The sequence below is a fragment of the Anguilla rostrata genome, chromosome 7 (genome assembly GCF_018555375.3).
Source record: "Anguilla rostrata isolate EN2019 chromosome 7, ASM1855537v3, whole genome shotgun sequence".
NCBI classification, from domain to species: Eukaryota; Metazoa; Chordata; class Actinopteri; order Anguilliformes; family Anguillidae; genus Anguilla; species Anguilla rostrata.
The window spans coordinates 13,526,484-13,548,430 of record NC_057939.1 but is presented as its reverse complement, the minus strand read 5'-3'; the positions used below and the strand labels follow the sequence as shown (position 1 = coordinate 13,548,430).

Genomic DNA, 21,947 nt, shown 5'->3' with positions numbered 1-21,947 from the left:
GCTCGAGGCTATTCATAGTGGAAGGTCAGTGTTAACTTCCGGGTCTACAGTGTCAGAAACGCAAAAGAAAGGCGGATCCCGGCTCCTGTAGCTTCTTTTGAAACTTTCCCCTAAACAATTAAAACCTTAATGCGCTAAAGTGCGTCAGGTAACGAATATTCGGCTTGTTTGAGACTATTTTATCCCCGAAGATAATCGAATTGCCATTTAGCCTGCTTGATCGCACAGGAAAGCAAAAGCTTGAGAACATACGCAAGCTAGCAAGCTATTGTGACAGAAAGCTCAGGCGTAAGTTAGCTAGTTGGCTAGCTGCATAAGTGGCTCTGTTTTACCAAGGGAAGCTCTAAGAGAACAGAGATAAGACTACGAACATGGGGGATTTGGACCTGATGTGGGCTTTGAAAAATGGAGATCTGGAAGAAGTGAAGAATTTACTTGTTAAGGTAAGAGACAAATAAATAGGCCGACTAACGATAATGTGAAGTCCATGGTAGCTAACTAGCTAGCTGTTAACGGTATTGCTATCTTTTTGGGTGAGGCCGCGACTAGCGTGTATGGCCCCAAGCTGTCTGTATGAACTCACTTGTTAGGATGCTAACATGCTAGCCGATTTCCAATTCGCTTTTTAATTGTAAATGGGAGTGGGCCTGATACCACCTAGCCTGTTGGCCGGTGATACGACATGGTCAGATGTAGCGTCGCGATTAAACTGGATCGAGAGACCAACAGCTTGTTGCATCAAAAGTATCGCTGCAGTGTTCACTGTTTGCAGTTTTAATTGGGTGCTGCTTGCTAGCCTTCTTGTTAGCCTGTATCATAACTGTGGCCAAAGCTTATGCTTTGATAACCCGGTTTAGGACCACCTCAGGCCAGCTGAGACGCACAAATTTTCAGGTAGGTGGATTGAACATTATCGTTTTTCAATAGGAAATTTTGAAAGGTGAATTGCTTAACTACACCGGGTGGGCGTGGGGGTGCGAGACATCACGTGAGCCTCAGTGAAGAATGGCAAGGTATTTTTGGCTGTGGTTTTGAATGCAAAATAATTCTCGTATTTGGCAGTGAATGGTGCGTTCAGTGCGACCATCATAGTTAGCTCGCTGCTCCTGAGCCACCATTTCCAAACCCCGCCTGGGCCATTTTTAGAAGAGGAAGCCAATACAGTGCTAGACGTTGGGTTCCTGATGTAATGGTGGGAATTTGCCTTGGATTGGCCACTATAAATATTTGAATTAGATGAAATAAATGAGATTTCTTAGATTTCCCAAAGACGTTTTTAGGTTCGTATAAATAAGCTAGAATCGACTCACTTATTCAGCAATTATTTTGTCTTTAAGATGCTGATTGAGGCATGTAGAACAGTAAAGCGTACAGGCTGCATAGATGTTTTGAGTCCTCCCATTATTGTGAACTATAAAACAACCTGATCCAAATTTCATAGACTACCGGAAGTATTGTGGTAGCAAAGAAAATATACTGACTCTTTGGTGCAGCCTCTCTGTTCCCATAAAATGTAATGGGCCTTTGATACTGGACATGTGGCCCACAATACAATTAGGTACAGTGTACCCAGCAATATTAATTTTTTTGTCATATTTGGAATTTCTAGTCACACACACAGCATACACACACAAGGTTGTGTATTTATATATTTTAGTAACTGCACACATTTGCCTCCAGCATTTTTTCAAACAGGACCTGGTGTTTTCATTCAATGTTGTTTTGTGTTTGTGTTTTGTGAGGTCGCTTCATCTCTGGTGCGCATCTAGTCCACGCTGAGATTATGTGGTCATTGTTCCAAAACTGGCTTTGTGGGAAGCCTTTTGGCACAATGCGCTCATCTGACTATAGCTGTCTGTGCATTTTAGCACAGTGCAGAACAGTCTGCAAAGCCATACTCCACTCACATATATGCAGGGATGCCCCCCCCCCTTTTACTCAGAGTGGGAACTTACATTAGTTGAACAATTTAATTTTTATGTGATTTTTCCAGTTTAATTTTATATGCAGTATGGTTTTATGTCCTTTGTTCATTTTGTAAGTGCTTATGCTTTTAACTTTAACATGGACCACAATTTATTTTAAATTGCTATTGGAGTACAGGAGCATCTGCATATATTACTGCCTCAAGCAAGCCATCTCACAGTGTTCATCACTGGTGGTACCACTGTCCTATGCCATCACTTGGCACTGAATTCAGCTACAGTTGACTGACTTTTTTTTTCCCCAAAACAGAAAACAAAGATGATGCAAAATATGTTGACACAGTGACACAATTAAGTGACAAAAAATCGAAGTACTGAATACATACAAGTACATTCAATTTTATTATGTAGGCTATATATCAGAGTGCGTGCTGTTTTCAAGTTTGATCTTTTCTAGGTGAAAAGAAATTTCAGAAGATAAGATGCACGTTTGATTATAATGTATTCATTTTGCAATATGTGTTGTTTCTTTTTTTTTAACACTCCATATTTATGGTGCATGAGTACAGTCAAAGGAATTAAATGAAAAATATTGGGGTCTGTGTCCTTATTATCCCAGTGATCTAGATATGATTCACCCCATGCACTGAGTAATATGCAGAGCCCAATACAGTAGGCTCTTGGGCTGACGGAAGAAAGAGTAGGGTAAACGTCCCTATTAAGCCCACGTACCATATAAGCCCACTTGCAACTTCTGAGTCAAATCAAAAAAAACTACATCATAATTTTTTGCTGTGTGATGTTTTTTCGAATGAAGCTGCTTGTTACGTAAATGACACTTTTTATTGTAAGTCAATCACATTTGTCGATATTGAGTTATCGAAGCATATGTGTGGCATGTGCCTGCTGATCCCAGAAGAAGTTGCAAAAAAACTTAGGTGATTTTGGTACCCTCAGAAAATAACATTTTTTGTATATTTCTACTCCTGTTTTTGGAAAGTACTCACTTGTTATCAAAATTTAAGTGATTAGTGTTTTGAATGAGACATATGTTAGAATATTACCTGAATTAGAAATATTGTGTCTTTTGAAATCAAAATATGAGTTTTAGCACACTAGCAAACAGACCACATGCTGCATCAATACAGTAGCTACATAGTATGGTTCATTGCAATGACATAAAGCATGATAAGCATGTATAGTTTATATTTTTGTATGCAGTTTATATTATTATACTGTTAAATAGACAATAAATGTGTATGTTTATCTTTATTTATTTTTTAATTAACATTTTTACCTGGTGGGCTTAAAGGGGACTCTAGCAAAAAAATCACACTGTCTGAGGTGGATGTAAATGAGTATAGCTAATTACTTCTCTACATGATCAATTTATACTTTTCATATTATGTTAGTGCACCATATATAGATTTATTTCATACAGTTGTTTTTTTAATGTCATGTGAGTAGAATTAAATATTCTGTCTTTAACCATAAATTCACTGATGTACCCTTTAAGCCCACCTGTTCCCATTAAGCCCACTTTACTGTGTTTCAATGGGGATTTTCTCCCTTTTGACCTCTGAACCATTTTCCTCCCTAATTTTGACCTCACCTGATGAATCAGCTCCATAATTCAGATAATTAATAGCCATATTTAAATATCAGTGATATTGCATACGTCAGTTCATTCTGGATAGGCCTGTGTTCTATCTTAACATTAGCAATAATTTTTTAATCTTTACTTTTCAGATGAGTTTTAGTTTAAGATGACTAAAACACGAAAGAACTACAGTTCATGCCCACGCATGATAGAAGCGCAAGTTCATCCTCTGCAAAGCAGGGCTGTAGGGACCTGGACCATTCTATTTGCACAATCATGAGGTCATTGAAAATCTACAAAAATAAGATGAAAGCCATGAACGACTTGCTAGCGTAAGACAAAGACAACCACAACGTGGGCTAAAGATTGAAGCAAACAAATAAAATAAAGCTTAGACCACCCTATAACCTGTTATGTTACACTACTAAGATGGAGCATGGAGCAAATGATAACCTTACTAAAACGATACAATCACCTCAAAGAGCATAGGCCTACGTTTAGTCTAGGAGAAAGTAGAAATTGCAGAAATGTTGACATCTTTCTTGTTTATTTTGTTTAAGTTATAGGCTAATGATACATGAGCTTCAATATGTTATGACTGATGTCTCCTCATAATGAACTGTATGTTTTAATGTTACTCCACAATGAACTGAATGGTTTTAAAATGTGTTTTTACAATGTTTTCAAACTACTATCATAAATCTGTTTAACATTTAAAAATGTATTGTTTAATTGTAAATCCTGAAATTGACTCATTTACTATCCTTAGAACATTAGTATTGAACTTGAAATTGTTTTTCATTCAGTCAGTCGGTCTTCAGAAATCTTCATAAAAACACCTGCACTTTCAACCAGCTGACTGAACCAGAAATTTTGGCCAATTTCAAATGCCAACAGCACACCATAGGATAGAGATACAGACAAAATGACAACACATATTGAAAGATGAAGTATTGAAGAGTAATTTCCACTATAGTTTTGATTTTGTTCTTAAATATTTTTTTGGCTACATTCCAAAGAAGACATGTTGTAAGTTTAACTTTTTCTGTGTTGACAACACAGCAAAAAGGCTGGTCATGCCTATTTCAAATGCCATTTACAGGCCATAGGATAGGAGTGGAGACAAAATGAAAATAGCTATTGAGAGCTAAGAGACTACAGATTTGAATAGAGCAAGTTTGTATTGTTAGGATTTTTTAAATCTATATTTATTTATCAACAAATCATGAAGTGGGCTTATTTGGAACACCCATGGGCTTAAAGGGTACGTTAGGTACCCATTAAGCCCATGCCAGACTTTTGACATATTTTGACAAATTAAACAATAAAAACATTAGAAATTGGTATAAATGAATTATTGACACTTCAAATGAGAGATTAGACTTTCATTATAACTAAAATGTTCTCACTTAAATTGGGGCAGTATACATGAAAAATGTCTGAAAAGCGGATTTGGTGGGCTTAATAGGGACGTTTACCCTAATTCATGCTAAACAAATCCCCTGGTTGTAGTGGATCCTCTGATATTTCGGCTGCTTAAAAGAGGAAGTTATAGATCTCGAACCCCTATCGGTCCCAATTTGCATGCAGTCCAATTTGCATGCTGTTTGTGGAACTTTTCAACAATGTTTTATGCTTTTGGTCACTGATCATCAATGGTTTAGTTTCATTTTTCCCCCGTGTGAATGCAGCATCTAAATATGCTTGGCTACATGGTTGAAACTGCCTGGTATATGTCTATGTAAATCTTTTAAAATATGTAAATGATTTGGTGTCACCTCATTAGGGATGGATTTGTTGAAATGTGCACCCTGCTTTGCTGTAATCAGAATGAAGGCCATCATGAATTGGGCGCTGCTGATCTCAGAAGTTTGTCCGGTGGTGTCCAGCATGTAAATTACATAACCAGTCATGAATGGAGTAACATCTCTATGCCCCAGAGTGCAAGGAAGTCCTCTTTTACAAAACCGTGGATGTGCAGTGAAGAAGCAAAATGGTGACCCGCATTCCTTTACAGCGACAGTGTCAGCTGTTATTCTGAGAACCCACAAGAGATATGATTATTGCTCCCTCAATATGATTTTCACACAGTGACCAATTATCTTGAAAATGTAGTCCGCAGCAAGCATTTTTTCATTTGGATGCGTGGGATAATCAGGTTTTCTTGCACTGGACATAACTTTCCACCTGTCTGAGACCCACTATAGCCAGGCATTGGATTTTAATGGGTGTACTGTGGCACCAGTAGGTGGTGTATCTTTGTGTATCACATTAATGGAACCACACTGCTACTTACCCTGACAGAAAGTGCTAAAGGGGCTTTAAAAACCTCTCTGTAGCTTTAGCTCTATTTCTAGTTTAGCAGCACAGTGAATTTAATGCAGGTGTCAAGACTATGTAATATTTCATCCTCCTGTGCCCGATCCTAAGGTTATGATATTGCAGTACATTGTTTAGGTGGTCGCCAGTATTGCTTCTATCCTGTAGTTCTGATAGCATACCGCTTGTAACACTATTTGGAAAGGCATTGGAAAGGCACTTTCCTATGTGCAGCCTATGTAGACCTTCAGAAATAAGATTATATTCTCTGCAGCATCAGATGGGGTTGCATTTAAAATCAAGTCATGCACCGAAGATTTTGAACTTAATCTTTTGTACCTTTGCCCAACTCTGCCTCATGAAGCCATCTGCAAATATGGACTATATTCATTACTCTGTTTAGTTCCCGGAGGTGACGCTTCACAGTGTAAATTAAATTTCATGGTAACCAACTGATAAGGTGCATATAAAGATGTGTGTAAAAGAAAGTGTGGCAGATGAGAATGGGGCTAATTTGCCACTCTGTTCTCTGACGTCCACAGAGAAAGTAGCCTAATAATAGCAAGCTGACCTGCGGTTTCTGTTCTGCTTGCACAAGCCCAGGTTTCACAATGGAGACTGCTCATTGGAATAGCCTGCTACAAAGCAAGTTGCTAAAGCCACAGCTGTTGGAGCCCTTTAAGTTGTCAGACTTAGCCTTGGAAATACTATCTTTCTTTCTTCCTCAGAAACGTGGTGTGTAAACTGGACTGTCACAGGAACTCTCCCTTTCTGTCCGTTTGGAATAAATGTGAGGAAAGTGGAGTTATCAAAACATAGCCTATTCTGAACGTCTCCAAAGCAGAGAATTTTGGTCAGAGGGTAGGAATGAACCTCCTATTGGGTGGCCCTAACATATGCTGCCAATCACAGATTTAACTCAGTAAAAATACTTTGCTCTCAGTGCAAAAAAAAGAAAACCGGTTAAGTCGAGAGAGGCTTTGGTAATGTGATAACGATAATTTTTTGTAGTATGTGAAGCCACTGTCTTGTATTAGGCCAAGCTTATGCTGGCTGTGCTGACAACTAATCGCTCCTAGATGTTGATAAGCACAGGCCTGGCTGTCGACTTTCTTATTCGCAGAACCTACCATGAAGGTGCCTTACAGTCATTACTGCCCCGGATCTGATGACAAAGGCGTTATATCAGTGGCCAAGTGGCTTCTGATACAAGCCTAATCTTTAAGTTTCTTTGAACAATTGAGGTTGTTTCCACCAGTGTTTTTCTGTGGGTTGGCACCAGCTAATTGTGGAACTTCAGAATGTAATGTTATTTTGGGGGGGGGGGGGGAATTTGTGGCCAATTAACTGAATGTCTGGAAATAAGTTTGAGCCAGACAGCCGTTGGTTAGCATGGAGCAGACGAGGAACTCGGCCATCTCTTGTGTTGCTGTTGGCTTTGAAATGCACCCAGAAATGGGACACCAGCTGAATTTTGCTCATAGACGTTTGAACTTGTTTGGGGAATTGGTTTTAATTGTAAAACAACAGAATATATTGTTTATTATTTTTTTAGGAACATTTTTCCTACTCGATGAACCAACATTTAATCTATTGGGATGTCTTTAGAAGAGCATTTGAAAATTAAACCCACTGAAAATGCTTGGCTGGGTGTATAGAGTATACCGTATAGAGAACACCACAAAGCAGGTATAGCATTTCTTAAATGTATTTTGCAAAAGAGACCTTTGGCTTTCCAGCTAGCATGCGGTTCACACATTGCAGAGGAAGTTGTTGGTTGACTTCCTGTTCTCAATGTCCGATATTATTTGTGCGTTGGGGCGCCTGCATCCTCTACGGTGGAGGTAGTTTGTGCGGGGGAGGGTGCGGGGTGGGGCCTCAGCTCTTGCACTCAGTGGAGGGAAACGGCAGAGGCGGGGGGAAGGATGAGTTCAGACACGACGATAGCAGCCCCGCTTCAGCCTCCTGTGTCCTTTAGCGTGTCGTCCGTCCTGTCAGAGGTGCGGCCCGCCGCTTTAAATATAGAGCGGCCGGGAGACTGGCGGCGGCGGCGTTGATCCAGGGCTCTGTCTGCCTTCGAGGTAAAGCCGCCGGGGTGGCTGTGTCGCTGGAAGCCGCGATGTAACCCTTTCCGAGCCGCGTTCATGACCCGCCCGCCCCCCCCACCGCTTATCCTTCACCGGCGCCCCGCTCTCCGGCTCAGTCAAATCGGTTAATTGGACGGGAGAGAGGGAGACTTCTGTCAGCTCGAGAGATCGGTTGTCGCGGCGTCAGATGGTAACAGGACACCAGCAGGCGCGCAGGGGCCCCTGGTATTCAGTCTGTTCCGTTTCGGCCGAGCCTGTGTGTGGATACTGTACGCGTGCCAGCCAGGGGAACAGCAGGCTGGGCTTAGAACAGGCCTACTGTGCACCTCACACTTTTACATTATTGATTCACCAGTGCGGGCCTACCAAACTACGTACCGTGCATTTTTTACATTGTGTCCAGAAGTTTAACGCAGGCAGGTACAGTTTGCATCCGTGCAGGGCTTGGTCTGTGTATTTTCTGAGGTGGTCCGTGACTGATACCCCATGTAGGTGAGACAGGCGTGAGCCCAGCATGTGAGCCTTCCTGCTTTCTCTAAGCCACAGCAGTAACCAAGATTTGGATATTTAGCCGCTACACCGCTCAGTCTTCCCACCTTACCACCGTCATCTTATGGGTGTGAAAGCTGTGGGCTGAGGCGGGCACAGGGAGTTTACGCACCGTCATCCATGGAGGTCAGGAACCGCTGTTGCGCAAACCGGAGCGATAGGCAAGCGTCAGCAAATGGTGATGAGCTGTGGGTGTGGTACACTGTCCCTTTTTTAATTTCCTTCTGGAGTGTTCCGAGAGAGAGAGCGAGAGAGCGAGAGAGAGAGCCAGTCTACCCGCGCGGCAGCCAGCCGGCAGGTCTAGTTTACGGTTTACACATCGGTAATCATCACCTGTCCCAAGCTATTTACTTTTAAATATGACTGAAAAATCGTTCTCAGAAAAAAAAATCTGAACAGGCTTAAACCATTTCTAACAGTCAAACTCTTTGGGATGTAAATCAATTAAATCTGTTGATTACATATATTGGGGTCATATTTAGGTGAGATTCGGCATTTTTCACCAAGAAAAAACGTGAAGAAGTGTGCTGCATTTTGAAAAATGCAGATATAGTATATTGATCAGTTCAGTTAAACGTGATGATATGTCTGTACAGGTTGGCATAACCTTTGTAGACTTTTAAAGTTCTAAGGGTGTAAACAGCTGGGAAACAGATTGATATGGCTTTCATTAAGTTAACCTAAATACATAACGTACAAAAAAATATGTCTTCTGTCCACTGCAGCAGCATGAGCTGATTTAAACTTTCATTCTTTTCAGTTTTGACTGAACATGTAAACAAAACCAACTCATCCAATCAGATGGGGGATGGGATTCTATGATCTCATGGATTTAAGCAACACATTTAAAATAAATACCTGTTTACATAATATTTGAAACTGGAAACTTAACTAAAATGTTGACTTCCATATTACTGCCACTGTGTTAATATTAGATTGTTAATTTCATGCATCATATTAACTTCAGTTGGGTGCTGATCTCATCCATTCTGTAAATATATAGCTAACCTTGGCAAGATATGACAAGTTGTTAACTCGTAAAAATGGCTTGAACGCAGTTAGAACTTGAGCATTGCAGTGTCTGTCTGGTTTATTGATAAATACAAGGCCTGATAACGTTGGATGTTTTAGAGTCGGCAAATTGGCCAAAAGGCTTTTCGTGGAATTTTCATGGCGTTCATTTTGAAAATGCAGAGTCCTGAAAACGTCTGAGACCTCTGGAATAGTGTCTTACTCAGGGGACCCACTGGCTTAAAGATGTGGAGCACAACCTGTTGTTGAGCCAGTTGGGATGGGTTGTAGTGGTGGATTGTGGGGATGGGTTGTAGTGGTGGATTGTGCGGACGTGTAGGTGTGCACGTTGACCTTTGTTTCAGATCCAGCTGAGCACAACTTTCTGTTTCCATTCCACGTCCAGCAGTTAATACTCCTAACTACACTGACCTGATCATACTTCTGACTTGTCAACACTGTCTGCACATGTGACATGCGTACGTCTACACGGGGCAGTAGTGTAGCATAATGTTTATAGAGCTGGATTCAAACTGTGCCAGGAACTCCTAGGTTGTAGATTTTATTCCCAGATGGGACACTGCCATTGAGCCCTTGAGCAAGATACTTGAATTGTTTCAGTACAAGCTGTTGCCAGCTGTATATATGATATGCTGGCTGCGTATTTGATATCCAGCCCTGTATGTGTGTGTGTCCAATATGGGGGGGGGGGGGGCTGGGGGGGTGGCTTGTGTTTAGAAAGGTGTGCCTTGTTTGAATGTGTAATAGTAGTTCAAAAGCATATTTGAGAAGGTTCTGCCACAGCTTTCTAAAGCAATTCAAGTAGGCCTAACTGATTCAATAAGTAATAACCAAATTACAATGGAATGAATAGGCTTGGAGTCATCTGACACTGTGGGACTGATCGAGTTAAGCTTTTTTTGAGGGCCGCGTAGCAGTCCTAGCAGTCAGTTACTTTGATTGAGATGCCATAGCTTTACTCATCTGCTGATCGCATCGTTAGCTTTTGTGTTTCAAAACATCATAATGTGCAGTTTCTCACAGTGCGTCCCATCAAATGAAACGGATTACAATGAAATGCACTCGTATTTTCAGTGTTTGCCATTTTCCATATTAATTAGCCGAGGCAGTGCTAAGTGCTGAATTCTGCAAGGCCAGTTTCTCTGTTTAGACTACAGGGCCCTGCATTACCGTAGCACACTGCTGCCTTCCCAGTACCACAGTAAATTTACATCTATTTCTGACAGTTAAACATGGCAGAAGTATGTGTTGGATATATTTCTAACGTGCCATTTTGTGTTTGTTTGTGTGTGCGTATGTGTGTGTTGTTTCTGTTCGTGTGTGTTTGGTGTTTGTGTGTGTGTGCTTGTGTGCGCGCGCGCTTGTGTCTTACAGGACGAAGATGTGAACAGGACCCTGGAGGGCGGGAGGAAGCCCCTGCACTACGCTGCGGACTGCGGCCAGGCCGAGATGATCGAGTTCCTCCTCTCCAAGGGAGCAGACGTCAATGTGAGTTGTGGGACACGCCGGGGCGGCACAGCCATACCCTCCCCCACACTGCCGGCTCTTCCCATGCCGTAGCCTGTCCCACTGCATGGGAAAAAAACCACTCCTGTGACATCATCAGGAGATGCCAGAGAATGTGGCTTCAGGCTCATTCCACTTCAGGCAGTTTCAAACTAATTTCACTTTTAACTTGTTTTCTTGCATTTTTTTAATAGCTACAGTGTTTTACATCGCCTATTATTGTGACCCATTATTGTTTTTAAAACTCTCCCAATCTTTCTCTAAAACATGGCAGTAGAACTTCAAAGTATATAAACTGACTACCAAATTAACTTGATGCAAAAGTGCCTGTGAACTACGTAGAATAATGAAATTCCCGCTCTGTAAAAGCCGCACGGCTGTGTCTCTTCACTGTGGCATTGCTGAGGCGGTTTCTTCTGGCCCACATACACACACGATGCCAGTAAAACCTGCTGTACCACATTTCACATTGACCCCGCGGCACTAACGGGCTTGTATAGGCAGCCTGTAGACCAGACCCACACGAGTGCGGGCTGCAGCAGTTCAGCCTTATTTCAGTCTTCCCAGAGGCCCGTGGGTCTCGTTTGCACAGGGAAGTCAACTCAAAGTTTTTTTGTTTTTTTTCCTGTTCCCAGTTTATTAAACAAGAATCATGATTTGATTGCTAAACGGTAAAAACGCAGGATTTAACAACGCCCATTATCTCGCGGTTATGCAATGAGATAATGCGCTGTTTGCCGTAAAAGCCACGCCGAAGCACTTAATGCACGCCCACACCAAGACAAACTTCGTCTGAACCGCGGCCAGATCTTAGTTTTGTTTGATGTACGGTTTACAGCCACCGCACTTAAGCATTTTAGAAACTCATTCCCGTCCTGTCAAAAAGAACTGCACATCTAGTCTCAGAAACTCGTTCGAAAGAAGAAATGGAGGGCGAGAGTGGTGCAGATATCTTGTTCAGGCTTGCAGTCGCTTCGTGTGTGACCGTGTAGAATGGTGCATTTCTGTTTTATGGAAAAGCCCATCACACCGTTCCAGCTTGTGCAGAGAGCACTGTTGAAAGTATACACACAAATGCTGAATCTATGTATAAAAACGGCAAAAAAAGTGAACTGTCTCTTTAAAAGCTAGGTTGCAATATGGCAGTAGAATGAGAGCATGTTAGTGCAGTAGAATACACCGAACATTCATAGTGAAAATGCACCCGTGAAAGGGGAACGTGGAAGCAACCCTCAGACCTGCTCATTGTACAGAAGTTTTTACTTCAGCAATTTAGATCTATTTCTCCACTGTTAAAATGTCAATTCAATTAGTCAATACTTCTCTAATTCTTTGGAGCCATTCAAGCGAAGTATTTCTCAAGGGATCAGCGCTATGCATTGAATGCACCTCTCTTTGTATTTTCATGAACATTTGTTGGTACATAAAGCATCTGACGTTACCCAAGGGGTCAAGGGTCACTCAGATCTCCCTCTAATAACAGCAATGATTCATAATTTATAGCTGGCAGGTGCTTCCGTCAGCTGAGGAGACGGGCCTTTTGGCCGGTTCCTTCGCACACGCCGCTCCTCCGCTGACCTCAGATCAGGGCTTGGGTATCTCTGGAGGGTCACCGGCTGTTTTTTCTGCAACTGTGTAATTAGTCCATTAAAATAATCTATTAACTTTGCTGATTTGAGGAGGGAAATCATTGTCTGATTGGGGGCAGGCCCTGGTCCTGGACCTTTTCGAATACTTGAGATGTAGACACCAGGAAATTCTGCTGTGTTGTGTTGTGCTGGTCCACTGCTGGACCCAGACTATACACCCTGAAGACCCTCCCTCCCTTACCTCATCGCTCAGCAGTAACTTTCTATCACTACTGTGTCTTAACACTCACACAAATAAAGGTGCAAATAGAGATGCATTTTTGTTCTTTTTGGGAATACATTTCCCAAATGTTCCCTGAAAGTACGAAAGTGTTCAATTTGCGTCCTGATAAATACCTTTTACAAGAAAAAAAAAGGTACAAATGAATGTAGGGCTGGCTCGGGGTACAATCTTATGTACCTGTCGGAGAACACCCCAGTGACAAACATTTGTACTTTCATAAGCACTTATTCATAGCTTTATTCTGAGCGTGAATGGGGGAAAAAAGTGTGATTTCTAAATAGTAAGGCTAAAAAGTTAACAACCCCCCTCCCCTCCCCCCCCACCCTGACAAAGCGTTCTTAGTTCCAGATAGGGGAGCTGCTGTCAGAGGAGATAAACGAAGTGGAGTTCTGTATAGATTTATAGATGAGATGAGTAGAAAAGCAGAAGTCAAGCTGTTTCTTATGATGGTGTAATGATGTGCTCCTATGTGTGACGCAATGATCCATGAAGCCTCTCCAATCAGACCCTCCCTCCCCTGTTTTCTCCCCCCCGCAGGCCCTGGACAAACACAAAATCTCTCCGCTGCTTTCCGCCATTTACGAGGGCCACGTCAACTGCGTCAAGATCCTACTAGCGAAGGTACAGTCACTCGCCATGTCACATCCGCCGCCTTTTTATGTTCCGTTTTACCGTTTCCGTAGTTTTTTATGTACTGCAATCTTTCTGCTTTTACATCTTACTACATTCAATTTTATGCACTTACTCTGTTCACACACGTTTATATTCCACCTCCTTATAGTTTAGGCTTCACGCCTTCACATTTGACACTATTCTTTTTTATGTTCTTAATGCCTTTCACGTTTGATTCTGTACTACGTCTCTTTTATATTACTCTGAAGACGCAGTTTTATCTTGCACCCTTAAAGGGCTCATTTTGGATCCGTGTGCTCCAGCCTTTTTCCTTTTGCAGCCGTATGTCTGGTTTTTGTCTGACCTGCATGCCTGGGACTAAAGGTGTAGGTAGGCCCATTATCTCTTTATTCTGCGCCGTGTTCCAGAACAAAGTGTCGCACCTGACATTTGTCTTTGGTTTGTATTGTTTTCGTTTTTTGCTCTTTCAAGCCTACGCGCTTGTTCCGCTTGTTTTAACGGGCCGCCGCTCTGCATTCTGGAACATTCCGCCTCAAAATGGCATCGCCGGCTGTAGAATGCTAACCTGGTCGATGCGTCTCTTCTGCAGCAGTGTGAATAGAGGCCTCCAAACTCCCGTCCCCTCTCTTCCCCTTCATCCTGGCCCTCCTTCCCCCCCCCCCCTCCCACGGCCCCTTCCGGGAGCGAAGGTCATTATTCATTAGGTCGGTTCAGGGCAGTCAATTTTGCCGGGGTCGCGCTGGGGATTTCGCACTCGAACAAGCACTTGATCTGCGGAATGGTCATTGACAAACGGCGGAGAATCGCAATCACACGGGCGTTTTTCCTCAATTAAAGTCACGCCGGGGCAGAGCTTTATGCACGAAAATACAATAAAACGGCATAAACAAACACCGCGAACGTGAATGGCGGTGGTGAGGAGAGCCATTAGCAGGGTCTGAAGCGCGTTAGGGGGGGGAAAGTGCTTCTCCGAGCCCTGTTAGCTTAAACCAGAGCGTTGTTGAATTCAACCATATTCTCACACCTGGGCAGGTTTAAAAAGGCCAGGTGAACATCAGTTGGAGTTTCTGTTGAACTCGTACGAATGTGTGAATTACTCAATGAGAACTCGGTGTGTGAGCGGCAAGACCTTCCCGTTACAATCGGGGACAAGCGACCATTTGTAAAAACCATAAAATTCATAGGTGAATTGAATTAGTTTTAATTGGATACACGGAGCAATTAATTTTTTTCGATTAGCTCCGGCAACAGTAAAAGAGCAGATGGCGACAAACTTGGATTGACCTTAATGCTGAAAGTTATCGCTTTAATCAGCTGGGGTCATGATGAATGGGCGAGCCGGGGGCGGCCGCTCTGAATATGACCGATTTTCTGAACGTTAAATATTAAAAACCTCAGCCTGTAGGATTCTTTTCCATCTTAATAAATGGCGCAATAAACTGAGGTTGAAAACGGTCGGCTTCCTTTTTTTTTTTGTCAACCTCTAAATTGTACATAATTATGGACTTTTTTTCCATAAAACAGCTGACAACTGTAATTATAAGCTTTCAGTCTTAATCTAAACTGCATCAACACGTGGGGGAACCGCAAACCGCTTTCGTACGTGATGCATTGCATTTTTGTGTGTGTGTGTGTGTGTTTAGGGAGAGATGAGGACGCACAGAGCGCTATAATAGTTACGCTGAACAAGCAGCCGTCTGCAGAAACGCAGGCTAAATGAAATGAAGGCATTGTGTAGGGACGAGGCTAACGATGGCGGTCTCCATGGGAACGTGACGGTGTGGGGAAAAGCGGCTGCGGTCTACCGCGGAGCCCCGGGGCTCTCCGGCGGGAAAGCATGGCAGCCGCCGGCCTCCCACAGGCCCCGGCGCCACGAGAGGCGTGCTCACCGCGGCCCGTTTCAGGCGGGAGGCGGAGCTCGAAGCCGCCGCCGCTCGCGCGCGTGCGAGAGAAGCGTCTGCCTCTGCCTCGTCCCGCGCTCCTGAGGCAGAAGCGGAAAAACGCCGGTGAATATTAAAGAGCCGCATTCCTCTTCAGATTGGCTGAGGGCGTGGGTGTTAGGAGCACAGGGGTGTGGCTTGTACGCTTGACATTCTGGTCCTGGGTCATATGTCATTAAACTAGTGATTATATTCATGGGGGGCGGACTTCAAGCTGCAGTATCTTCCACTGGGCTCTACGCAACCCCATTCATCTTCCACTCAATCACCACTCCAGTCTCTGGGAGCTGCCCATAACAGGGACATGCCCCCGCTTGCTCCAGGGACGTTTAAAGACGACTGACAGGATGATAAAAGCCATTATATTCACTTAATCAGATCAGAGAACACGGCCTTTTGGGGGGACACGCGCTCTGCATGGAGACTCTACCCTTTGACCTGCCCTCGCAGGGCAGAGGGGAATCATGGGAGATGACCTTTGAAGTCCTCCTGCTCCTCCTGAGAGCGGTTGGTTAGCAGCGCCCTGGTCGTCTCTGAATTATTAATCTGATGTTTAACCTGTGTGTGGCCTTGGCAGCCGGGGAGGGGGGCGCGGGGCGGGGGGGCAAGCCCATTGGCGCCCTCTGTACACCTCAGTGGTGGGGTCAAAGCTGGCTGCTGGGTTCTATGGGAGATTGACACTGTCTGTTGTCATAAATCATAAATCCGCATTCGCTGGCCTGTGTGGTTTTTATTCAGAGCGACTCACCTATTCCAGGACCATTCAGCCCAGCTGGCTTTGGTAAGGGGCATTCTGGGTAGCATATTGCCCATGGGCATGGCTGCCGCAGTGGGATTTGAACCCACACATTCCCCAGCCATGAGTGCAAACTCTTCTCATTATGCTGCTCTGTGTCTGTCTATCTCGAGCATGCAAGATGCCTCAAGGAGATCAAGAGGTGTGAGTGAGGTTCACAGAGCCATTCATGGTTGCTCACATGCTTTTTACAGAGAAAACTGTTTGGATTAACAATCTTAATAGTTTAGAGGCAGCTGCAAGTTTCTGTTGTTTTGGAGATGGTTTCTGCAGTGATAGCCAACAGAAGATTAACCTTCATTAGGTGGAAGTTCTCTTGATCGGCCAAAACTCACAAATGGGAAAAAAACTCACCTACTCCCATGACGTGAAATCATATTAACCTTCTGAATTAAAGGAACATTTCTATTGTCTAAACCACTCCAAATCCTATCTGGATTTGTCATTGCAATGTGCACAGTCATTGCACTGCGTAGTTTCTGGAACTGCAATAGGAATGCAGTCTGTTCCATAAATACAGTGATTTATTTTCCTTATGAGAAGTGGAGAGCACCTCTGATCCTGTAGGTTCATGTCTAATCTCTGAGCTTGCTCGTAACCATGAAGCAGAATGCCAACAGGCAGGTGATGTCTGATTTTCAGCATTCCCAGAATGCCTTTCAGCCCCACTGGTCACAGAGGTGTGCTGGCCATGTGTCTTAAAAGTCACGTCCAAAATCTGGCTGCTTCACGCTCGTCCTAATGTGGATCGAGGGGACTGCAGTTGTGCAAACCAGTTTTACCAACTCGTCCTCTGGCTGGTAAAGGTGCAAAAAGACACCTATTCAAGAATAAAAAGGATAATGAGATGGTACAAATACTGCGCAAGGGATTTTATGTGTTGAGAAGTTTCTTTATACATGTTTTAGGTTTGTGAAAGAGAAAGTGACAGAGAGAGAATTCTTTCTAAGATTTATTAGATAAAAAAAAGTGACCGTTTGGGAGACAGGAAAGACGTAGCCTAACTGAAGCGTCAAGCATTTCCTCCCTGTTAAATATAGCCTCTTATTCACAGAGATTAGCATGCGCTCTGCAACGGCAGGGTGAACATTCTTTTCCCTCTCATGTTCTGTTGGCAGAGGTAGCTAATGTTTTCTTTCCCCGGTCTTTTGGATGATATATTTTTTCCAAGCAAAGGTTGCAGAAGACCTCTCTATTTTCCTTCGTTCTTGCAGCGTTCGCTCGGGCTGCTTATCTCCATCCCAGAATGCACCGCGCCGCCTTTGTGGAGCTTCGGCGAGAGGTCCACTCGGTTTGGCAGGTTGGAGGCATTTTCCTCCCGCCTCTCCCCACCTCTTCATCCCCACTGACTGTTCTTTGAACGCCGTGGAAGAGACATCAGTTACTTAAAAAAAAAGAGTATTGATCCCTTTCCGCTCGGTACATTTCACAGTAAAATGCGCCCCCTTATGGTCCCTTTGAAGCGCTTGACTGCAAACTGGCGTTGAACAGACTTCGGTAAACATCGCTTTATAAGCAGTCCGTTGGTCCCAGCCCAGCTGCACACCTGATAGATTATGCATGTGAATCCCTCTCTTTCTCTGCTCAGTACTGGCATAATGAACACTAAAGTCTGGTGGTGGGACTTGTGTTGCTTTGTTGGATTTGGGGGAGATACTCATTCCACTTGGCTGTCAGTAGCTGTGTCTCAGTTTGCCAGGCATCACAGCACTACTGATGATCTCTCCTGTATTTCACCTGAAACGCAGAATAATTTAAACCGCATTCTTGGCCAGTGTTTTTCCGTACTCTTTGGAGAAAGCGGCACTACTGATCTTTCTGGCCCAAAGGCCCCAAGCCGTCCTCCTCAGTTGTCTGCGGATAGCCTTCAGGCTCCTCCCCTGCAATGCTACTCGGGCCCCTCCCCCAACTGCAGCTCTCAGTAGACTCACGTGAATGGCCAAGGTTCATGTGGAGATGGCAGTCCTGCTGGTGGTCTAGCAGGGGGACTCCACCCGCCCAACATATATCTCTTTATGCTTGTCTTGAAGTGAATGGATGTTGGTCAGAATGTTGACTGGACATGTGAGGCATCTGTTGGGAGTGATGGTGAAGATTCAGTAGTAATGACTTCCCTTGAGCTGGGTCTTTGGTGTATTGTGTGCGGTTCAGGAACAAGACAAACTAATCAGCAAGAAGGTACTGGATCTGATGTCAGGCAAATTGGTTCGTTTTCTTTGTTTTGTTTTTTAATGTTGGGAGAATCCAAGCTAAAACTTTAAGCTGGTTCACTGATAATCCATTTATTTGTGGAGCCAAAGTTGCAAAAGCACCAATCCTTGCTGTGAGAGCGTTTACAAAAAGATAATCGTATTGTGGTACTTTAAAACTTGCCTTAACACGGGGGCTTGCAATGAGTCATGGTTCAACCTTCTTAAAAGGATCAGTGGCTTGATTAGATTTCTGCCTACTTCCCAATTAAAGCTGTTTGTGGGGGGTGTCGCTGAATACTGCCCCCCCGCCCCCCCAAAGTAATCCCCCTCTCCGGGTCCCCGCTCAGTTGGCCATGTGGCACGCCGGGCCCTGCCTTCCCTGGCACCGAAACTGGGCCACCGTCGCCTGCGTTTCTACGCAACAGTGGAACTTTGCTCCCCTCTGTAATCTGTGGCTAAGAAGTTAAAGCTGGCAGAACAGACACTTTGGTCTTGTTTTTTTCTCCCTCCTTGCCTTCGGGTGTAACCTTTGGCTCTACCGACTCCTGTCTGTCACTGTCCTTGTGCAAATACACGTACTAGCCTCTGTATTCCCCGTGTCACTCTTGCCTTAATTGAGCTGGTGTCCTCACCGAACGTTGCTGATTATGAAGAGAAGTGAGCTGGAGCTCTTGCTTTGGGCGAGTCTGTGGATAAGTGCATGTCCAGAGATTGCTCAAAGTAACCCAGAGTTCTCTTCTGTACATTAGCAACAACAAAAAAAAAATAGCTTTTTCAAAATTCCTTTTATTAACTTAGAAAGTAGATACAGTGTGACAGTGGCGGAGGGGGGAAAAAGCATGGCGTTGGCATCGAGACTGGTCTACGACTCTGCCAGCGGAGTGTAATTACTGTGCAGCCGGCTGTTTTTACGCAGAAGCGGTGCGTGACTGCGCGCGCCGGGCTCTGTGCTGACAGGTGGAGCTGACTCCCAGCCCCCCAGCCCCGGCCGCCCCCTCCCCGCTGCCATCTCCCGCCATCAGGACTGCCTCGGGGAAGGGAGCGCCGCGCTCCTCTCCTCTCAGCGGCTCAGTCAGCGAGCCGCGCGCGTGCCTGTGAGAGAAGGCCCCTGGCCTGACTCAGCCCCCCTCCCCCAGCCCGTTTCCTGGAGCACTGGTCTACGTGAACGGAAGCATGCGGGCAAACGCGTCTCGTCGTCTTTTTGTTCCGCAGGGAGCCGACAAGACCCGGAAAGGACCGGACGGGCGCAGCCCCCTGGAGGCGGCCGAGACCGAGCCCATGAAGGCCCTCCTCAAGTGAGAACGGAGCGGGGCGGCAGGGGGGGGAGGGACAGACGGACGGACAGACGGGCACGCCAGCCGCTGGACAGACGAGACGGACAGACTCCTTCCCCTGGTCTCCGTCTGCCCCCTGCTTCGCCTGTTCATGGGGTCTGTTTGTGGCGGGGGAGTATCCCCCCCCCCCCCCCCAAGAGATTTTTTTTTCCCCTTTTTGGGTAGGGAGGGGTGGGGTTGGGGAGTACGGGGTTTCTTCTTGCCTGTTCTTTCATTAGTCATTGAATGGATCAATCCCTTAAGGACCAAACACTGAGGGACAACAGCACACACACACAAGACCATGAATTCCATGCTTCAAATAATGCAACAAAAAAAAAAGACTTTGATACTGACTGGAGTAAGAACGTGTGTGATATTAGCACTTGTCTGTCTGCTGACTTTCTAAATTTGTGTTTTCTCAATTTTAGTGAAGGGGAAAGTGGGCACAGGTGACACACTTGTGTTTTTATATCTTTAAAAAAGTACTGTAGGGCCACAGGTTTGATAGGAACAAGAACAGTCGTTATAAAGAAGAAAAGTGTTATGATATCCTCTGTAGTGCCCCTCCCTGCCGGCCTTGTGACTGATCAGGGGTCAGTTTTCAGTGCTGGAGTTGTTGGGTTTATTAGGAAGTGAGGGAGGAAGCTGATCTGGGAATGAAACCGTGTTCAGCTTCACCCCTTATTCCACCGACCACATCTGGGCAATTGCATTTAAAAAAATAAACTGGGGGGTGTATGTAATAAATAGACGATTTAATTTGACTTACGGACTCACCCCAGAGTCAAATATCTGTGAGCTCTGACCAAATTAGATTTTGCAATCAAAATCAATGGCAGATATCATGTGATCAGCAGCACAGGGTCATGGGTGTTGATTGTCTTTTTTTTCTCTTTTTAACCAAGTGAATGTCCTGTTTGTCACTGCTTAATTTCCTCATTTCAGATGGTTGCATTAAGCAATAGAGTGCAAGGAGTTGAGACGTGTGTGTCTGTGTCTGGCCAGTGTAGAGGCTGTGGTTTTTGGTGTGGTCAGTGGAATGAGAACTCTCAGCTTAGAGTACTTACTCTGGGTTTAATTAAATTCCCTTGATGGTCCTGCTGCATGTTGGACCTGCTACTGCTTCTAACCTTTTCAAAATGGTTGCTCTTTCTCTCTTGGTTGCTTACAAAAATGAAAAAGAAATGTAAAAGAAAAAATGCAACGGTTCAAAAGATCAAGCTTTATATCTGACATTGTGTGAAAAGTTAATAAAAGCAAATAAAATAAAAAAACAGAACTTGGAAACTTCTTGGCTGAGTGCATCTTGATTTTCAAAAACATTTAAGGACCGTGTGTCTGAAGAAGATTCTCAAAGGCTTTTCCCCACTGATGAATTGTAACTATCAGTTTAGCTATCATGGTTATCAATGAAAAGTCTCTCAGGTGCAGAATTGGATCAATGCCTGGCCCAAACACTTTAGTGTTTTATTTCAGCCTTTCTGTCAATATTCCACTCTGTGTATAGCTGTCATGAAAGTGTCTAAGGCAAATGCAGGAGGTGGGTACCTGCTTACAGTGACAGAAAGTGCTGGAAAGATGCTGTTCAGTGCCTCATAGATTTTACACCAATAGTGTATCTGCACTAGGAACACCATGTTTTATCGATGCAAGTGACATCCTTAAGTGACAGACTCCATTTTGGCTCTTAGTGTTACCACTGAGAGAGTCACTGAAGCACCTGTTAATCTTCAGTATTTCTCTCTCTGGCCTTGTTATGCTTGTATACGGTACATTAATCTAGAGAAAAATGTTTTATTTCAGATGGAAATCTTTTAGAAATATTGAAGCCTTTTATCTGGCATAAACTCTTTCCAGGAAAAAATATTGTGCCTTACAATTTACATTATGTGATATTTGAGGCAGCACCTCATTTTCCTCACATTCGTTTTCCCATGAAACATTGAGGAGGTTATATACAGTGAGCTCCATAATTTTTGGGACAAAGACATTTTTCTTGATTTGGCTCTACTCAACAGTTACAGGCTTGTAATCCAAGCAATTCACATGTGATTGAAGTGTAGATTCTCAGCTTTTATTTAAGGGTATTATAATACATTTTGGTTTCACCATGTAGAAATTACAGCACTTTTTATGCATAGTCCCCCCATTTCAGGGCACCATAATGTTTGACACAAGTG

General features: G+C 44.0%; 1 protein-coding gene across 1 annotated transcript; it reads left to right on the top strand.

The window, feature by feature from the left end:
- The first annotated feature begins 3 nt into the window (after nucleotides 1–3).
- mtpn (myotrophin) lies at nucleotides 4–21,054 on the top strand. The gene is made up of 4 exons (XM_064342947.1): nucleotides 4–443; nucleotides 10,887–11,000; nucleotides 13,428–13,511; nucleotides 19,664–21,054. Exons 1-4 carry the CDS (start codon nucleotides 372–374, stop codon nucleotides 19,748–19,750), a joined length of 357 nt encoding a protein of 118 aa, XP_064199017.1. The 5' UTR covers nucleotides 4–371; the 3' UTR covers nucleotides 19,751–21,054.
- Nucleotides 21,055–21,947: the final 893 nt, after the last annotated feature.

What these genes read in the sequence shown, in the direction of transcription:
- mtpn (XM_064342947.1), top strand. Translation starts at nt 372, where the DNA reads ATGGGGGATTTGGACCTGATGTGGGCTTTGAAAAATGGAGATCTGGAA. An exon ending in CCAAGGGAGCAGACGTCAAT is followed by an intron (nt 11,001 to 13,427) that starts GTGAGTTGTGGG and finishes TCCCCCCCGCAG; the next exon opens with GCCCTGGACAAACACAAAAT. An exon ending in TCAAGATCCTACTAGCGAAG is followed by an intron (nt 13,512 to 19,663) that starts GTACAGTCACTC and finishes TTTGTTCCGCAG; the next exon opens with GGAGCCGACAAGACCCGGAA.